The 6,317-nt window shown below is 49.8% G+C and overlaps 1 protein-coding gene across 2 annotated transcripts in view; it reads left to right on the top strand.

Annotated features, from left to right (window-relative positions):
* The first annotated feature begins 320 nt into the window (after window positions 1–320).
* Window positions 321–6,317, top strand: part of CHST11 (carbohydrate sulfotransferase 11) — a 180,711-nt gene continuing 174,714 nt past the window's right edge. The window contains exon 1 of one of the 2 annotated variants that reach the window (XM_064456042.1): window positions 321–594. In XM_064456042.1, the coding sequence (XP_064312112.1) occupies window positions 492–594 (103 nt within the window). In that variant the 5' untranslated portion in view covers window positions 321–491. Of the gene's footprint in view, window positions 610–6,317 lie in introns of both variants that reach the window. The other variant, XM_064456033.1, reaches the window with a different exon arrangement.

The raw sequence follows: 6,317 nt of genomic DNA, 5'->3' as shown, positions 1-6,317 counted from the left end.
GGCAGAGGGGCCGAAACAACAGCAGCCCCCGGCCGCCCCCTGCGAAGACAACCGGGGCCGGTAGGATCCCCCACAGCCGCCGCCCCGCCCCTCTCCTCTCCTCTCCTCTCCTCTCCCCTCCCCGCGGAGCGCGCCCCGCGGCGGCGGCCCCTCGAGGCAGCCCGGCGTGTCCCCGCCCGCCGCCGCCGCCGGGCGGGACCATCTCTCCCCTTGGCGAGGGGGGGGGCGCGCTCCGCCCCGGCTCCCCGCCTGGCCCGCCTCCCCCCCCGCGCCGCCGAGAGCGCCCCTCCGCCTGGCGCGCGGCGTGGTCACGCCCAGCGCAGGCATTAGCGCCCCCCGGTGCGGGGCGCGGGCGCCCGGGCATCCTCCGGCGCGGCGGCGGCAGCGGCGGCTCCTCCTCCCCGGCACCTCGGAGCCCCGCGGGCGCGGAGCGGCTCTCAGCGCCGGCCGTGCGCCCTCCGCCGCCCCTCTCTGCGCCGCCGGACAACGCCATGAAGCCGGCGGTGCTGGAAGTAATGAGGATGAACCGGGTGTGCAGGATGGTCCTGGTCACTTCCGTGGGCTCCTTCATCCTCGTCATCTTCTATTTCCAAAGTATGTTGCACCCAGGTAGGGCACCGGCACCGCCGCAACGGCACCGCAACGGCTCCGGCTCCGCGGCGGCCCCGCTCCCCGCCGGCGCAGGTGGCGGGCGCCCCGGGAAGGTGGCGGGGACCTGGGAAGGAGCCCCCGCCGGCCCCGGCTCCGGCCGGCCCCGGCTCCCGCCTCCCGGCGCCGCTGCGGCAGGCGCGGGGCTCGGCGGCGGCGGGCGCGTCGCCCTGCGGTCCGGCCGGCAGCCTCGTCCCGGCCCCCGCCCGGGGCAGCCGCGGGAGGGTCGCCTCGCTCCCCGCCGCAGGAAACTTCCCGCGGGAGGGAGGAAAGTTGGTTTATGTTTAAATTTTATTATTTTCTGCTTTATAACGAGCGTTTGGGGAAAGGGGGACGGCGGCGGCCGGGCAGCCTGGCGCGGCGGCGGAGAGCGGCGCTGGGACCTGCCCGGCCCCCGCGGGTCCCTCTCCACAGAGTGGGGGACCCCCCCCCCTCCCCCCCAATCTGCCGCCAGGGCTGCGGGTCCTGGGCTTCGCCGCTTTTCGGTTTTGGGGGTGTCGGGGCCGCCGGCGGGCAACTTCACGCCCGCTCGCCCAAGTTGGCCGGAGCGGCGGGGGCGGCCGCCCCGTCCCGTCCCGTCCCTGCCTTACCCCAGCCCGGGCGTTCGGGCGGCTGAGGGGTTCCTGGGGGTGCTCCTGGCTGGGCAAGACCCAAACTGCGGGCGCAGGGGGACGTACGGAGGCGTAGGAAGCCCTGGTCCAAACTCTTAATTACCTAATGTGACTTTAATTTTCCAGTTTATAAGCGCAGGGGACAGTAGGGATAGAGCCCCACCGGGGGCGGCGGATACTGGCTCCCGTGGAAGTCACTCGTAGGTCGGTTACTGGTTCACGCAGAGGTGGGATCGGGCAGCGGAAACTTCACGCGGTGTCCGCTGCGCACACAGATCCGTCGTGGATTGCAGTGAGACTGCTTTGTGCAGGTCGGCTGTGAAATTTATCCAGCAGGGCAAGAAAAAAAAGATTAATTTTAATCTGTTTGCCTGTCTCACTTTTTTCCCCTTCCTGCCTGAGAAATGAGGTGGAAATTGCACTTGCAGCGTCTTTTTGGAGGGATCTGACAGCTGAGCAGAGGAGTGAGGCTTGTAAGAGGGAGCGATACCTCTTAGCAGACCAGCAGCTGTGGCTGGCAGGGTGGCCACGCTCACTGGCAGCCGAGTCTTCTCAGCCGTACCTGTAAATCTCTCCTACCAGCTCTTGAGTGTCGTGGCTACAGGCATAGCTGTAGCAAACAAGGGAGTTGCAGCTTGGTAAAGAGAAAAAGGACTTGTTCAGTTTGACTCTTTCCTTCCCTTCTCGTGGGTACCAAACCATAGCTGATGAAAAAAATGGTTTTTCCTTAAAGTTTTTGGAGTGAGAGTGTTGAGGTTTAGAGTGCGGGTAGGGTTAGGAATTGGTAGTTCTGCTGTTTTGTGGTGAAGCCAAGTCCCATCGGGCGTCTTTCTATCAGCTGTCTGCTCCTTCAAAGTCAGTATCATTTGCTTGATGAATGCGTTCTCGTATGGTGCCCATCTGTGTTAATACCTGCCAACTCCTTAGAAAAATTAGCATATTTTTTCTTTCCTTCTGTGTCTGCTCCATGCCTACTGGTTTCACAAGGAGTGCTCAGCCCTTAGCGGACCTCGGGAAGGCTTTATTTCAGGGCTTTCAAGGCACTGTGTGGAATTGGTTGTAACTCAGTTTCACCAATTTAATAAAAGTATGGTATTTTCATTAGTTGTATTCCACAGGTGATAGAGTTTGCATACATATTCAGAAAATTTGGCCAAGCGTTATTTCCCCCCCCCCCCCCCCCCCATTTCAGATGAATTACACTGCTGGAACACAAACTCAGTGTGCAGTAGGTGCAAGATTAAATATTCTGTGGATTTTCTGAATGTAGAAAAACTGCCTTTCAAGAATTCTCAATATGCTCTATAGCTAACTGTTGGAGATTATGGCTTTATATTTGTGCTATTATGAAACTGTAAACAGGTTGAGATTTTAGTACAATTCAAAGGATTTACCGTAAACTCTGAGAGGACAATGCGATGCTGTGAAATCACTGGGAGGATAATCTGCACCCATTTTCTGTTTGACACATATTTAGGTTGTTAGCATGAGTGGAGTAGGTCTGGGAAGAAATGTGATCACGGCCTGCCCGTCTTTATTGTACCTTTTTGATCATAACTGATTCTGCCTTTTTTTTTTATTGTGGGCTCTTTCTATAATGAAATTGCTAGAAATTTATCAAACTCCTCTATACCCATATAGAGTGTGGTCGTTGTGTTGGAGTGTGGTTTGTAACACTCAAACAGCTCTTTTCACCAGTTATCTACTATGCGATTGTGTATTAATTACCATCTTGGTGGTGCAAGTGATGGATTATTGTGGAGTTCTTGAAGGGGCAGGAAGAGAGGTAGGTAGTAAACCTATCAATGTGATACACATCAGGCAGCAGATCACTTTGAGACACTATATCCTTATTTTAAGATACGTCAGTAGCCAGTCTAAACTCACTGGAGCTGAACCCTGGGCAGAGTGCGTGTCAGGTGCGATGAGGCTGGAGGTATTAAGAGTTTCCAAAGTCTTGGTCGATGCCCTTTTTGTTGTGCAGGGTGTTCTAAATTTTAGCTGGTCTCTGCTGAAGTATTTGTTTTAGGACAGCTGCTGAAAACAGCAGGACGAAAACAGCTCTGTTTTAGGATGAAGCTGTCTCTCATACCCTGGCTTGCCACCTGTCACTGTTGTTGGTAGCTTGCAGTGCTCTCTAAGACAGGCACTTTGCAATCAGAATTAGCTGAAACATTCCCACCCAAATGTTTTGGATGGAAAATAAGGTTAAGGAGCTGACACCTCTTGCAAAAACCTTATCAGGAATCTGGCAATTTCTTCACCCACCGAGTTCTCTTGGTGAATTTTAGGAGACTTGTTCTCTGCCTACAGAGTTTCCGAACAATTTTAGGTGTGACACAGAAGGGGAAAGATGCTAGAAGGCCATCAAATGATGAGTCCAACCCCCCTCGAGGACAAGACAACTCATCTCTTACATGGGCGTTTTCCATTTTAGGAGGTCTCAATGTGGATCTCTTGCTAGAAACATAAGAAAAACAAATTTCTGCTGACAGTTTGTTTTTTTTTCTTTGAGATAAATAAATAGGAAAATTACATAGTTAACAGAAGCCTTTCTTAAAAACAAACAAACAAAAAATTCCCCTAACAACAATGCACCCAAAGCCTGAAGTGGGGAAGGTGAGCTTAGCCTTATCTTTGTGGAAGAATGTGATCATGTGTCCCTTGCGCTATATTTCAAATACCAGCATTTTACTCCATGTTCTGTTTGGCTCTGTACCTGTTCTTTTTTGGGAAACTGGTGGTAAATGTGCTGTCTGGTTAATGCACATGCATTATCTGAATTTTGGCAGAGGTTGCCTGTGTGCTGGGGAGCCCTCCCAAATTCAGTTCCCCGACCAGTTGCTGGTGGGGGAAGATGAGCAATGCTTCTCCCCGGTGTTCAGGAGCACTGTAAAGAAAACTTTGGAGATGATCCTGGCTTATGTGGCTTATCTGTGTTTGGGGGACTATTTGTTCCTAAGGGAGGAAATGGCAGCAGGGACTTTGGTGTGTTTTCCTGCTGCCTGTCTAACCTTTCTGAAAAGAAAAAAAAACATTCTGCAGTGTTTTGCTATAGCTGGATGGATATTTTCCCCAGCTCTTTGCTCAGAATATTTCCCCCTTCACTCTCCTGCCATGTGCTATCTGCTTAACTGAGTGCAACCTGACTATTGTTCCATGCTCCTGGGTCTTCCATCTGTGTACAATGGGTGAGTCTTTGGGTTTTATATAACAGTTCATCATTGTTGTATCTGCTGCCTTTCCTGTGAAACTAGTTTGCTCGCTAGTCCTGAGCCTGCCTAGGCTTTCCCAGATGAGTTTGCTTTCTTCTGTAGACATCCCAGCTGCGGTGAGCAGGATGGCTGTGCTGTGTGTCAGTAAGTGCAGGCAGGAGCTGCTCTGCTAGGCTGGGGTCAGACTGGCGATGTGCTGGCATCCTTCCAGATGAAAAATGCCACATAAAGGCAGAATAATTAATACTGTCTTTATCTCACCTGAGACAGGTTTATGGAACTTATTCTAAACCTGGTGATATTTTTTTCTCCCCACAGCAGACCAGAATGTTTTTTGCTCAGTTTTTAATCTTCTGTTTTAGACTTCTGCAGTTCTCCTGTGGATGCTAACAAAGGATAGATCCTCAGACTAGCCGCCTGTCCATGATCATCTCAGTTACGCATGCAGCACTGTATGACTGATAGCTGCTTGTTCCTTACAGAATGTCGATGTCTACTTTTGCTCAAATGTCAGAACAACTCAGATCACAAGAGATTTTTTTTCCTTTTGTCTGAAGACAAGCTCACCATTGGTTTTGATGGAAGATTCTGTTTGAAAATCAATGCAGCAGTCTCCCATCCTGCAATTGATCCTTGCTTTCCCCCCTGCTCATAAAGGGGAATGAGGTCTGCAAAGCAGTGGGTGTGTAGCATTCCTTTGATGGACTCTGTATACTGGTTTTAAATTATTCTGTTTGGGATACTGAGAAATGGAGTTCATTTGACAGCCACAAGAATCTGGCCCTCATTTAATTGCGTGCAATGAAATCCATTCCTCAGTGGCAAGCAGAAGCCCTGCCGTGCGCCTGCGAGGGGGCTGTGCTGTATCCCTTTGTTGGTGTCCTTATAAGCTTTTCATTGATTTCCATGGGACTGCATCATCAGTTTGAGCAAACTTACTCTGGTTCCTCTACTCAAAGGTACTGGTAGCCTGGAACTGTTTTAGGTTGAGAGTTAAACTGCTCTTTGAATCTTTGAAAGTCTTCATAGTTAGCCAGTATTAAACTTATTAGCAGGGCATCTTTTTCTGTCTCAGTACATGTGAGTGTGGCTTTTTGCAACAATTGCTTGCTGACATTAAGAAATAAAAATCTGTTTCTGAATGTATTCAAGCAAAAATTACCTGGCACTGTCAACAGTAATGTCTTGAGAAATTTTAATTTATCAGAGTGCATATTGCTCCACTGTTACCATTTCTACAATATAGATTTTTATAAGCTTTTATTTTTTATGTTACTGTGAGCCAATTTTGGGAAACTTCTGACTTCTGTAGCATTAACAGTCTGTATTCACAAATGTTACAGTGTCATGACTTGGCTAAAGTCTAACTTTCAGAGATAAAGTCAGTGTGAGTGGAAACTGTTTTTCCTTTGGAAATAAACGTATAGAGCAGAAAAATACTGGGCATTTATGAAAAAATTATACAGCTAATAGTGCAACTAGTAGGTCAATTTTATCTCTGTATAGGGTGAGTGTATTTCTGAATTCTGAAATTGTTTCCATTATTTTTTAGAAGTGACAGGTAGTTTATCTTGTACTGTACCATGTAACTAACTCTAAAAGTGGTTCAGAGAATTGGAAGAAATTAGATCCATGTTACTTTCCCAAAGCCAGCACTACTCTGTTTTGTTTGACTCTGCCAGATGTACTGTATCAAATCCAGCCTGACAAAGCTGCTGCAGTTGTCCTTGTGTGAATGTCATTTCAGCACAGTTTTTTCCTCTTGAGCCTTTTGGGCTGATGCATATGTATTATGTATCAATTCTAAGGTGATCCTGAGGGAGTTAAGGAGAGGGTTGGGGGA

This window comes from Phalacrocorax carbo, chromosome 1 (assembly GCF_963921805.1).
Source record: "Phalacrocorax carbo chromosome 1, bPhaCar2.1, whole genome shotgun sequence".
NCBI lineage: Eukaryota > Metazoa > Chordata > Aves > Suliformes > Phalacrocoracidae > Phalacrocorax > Phalacrocorax carbo.
The sequence above is the reverse complement of the archived record's forward strand: the minus strand, read 5'-3'. Positions and strand labels throughout refer to the sequence as shown.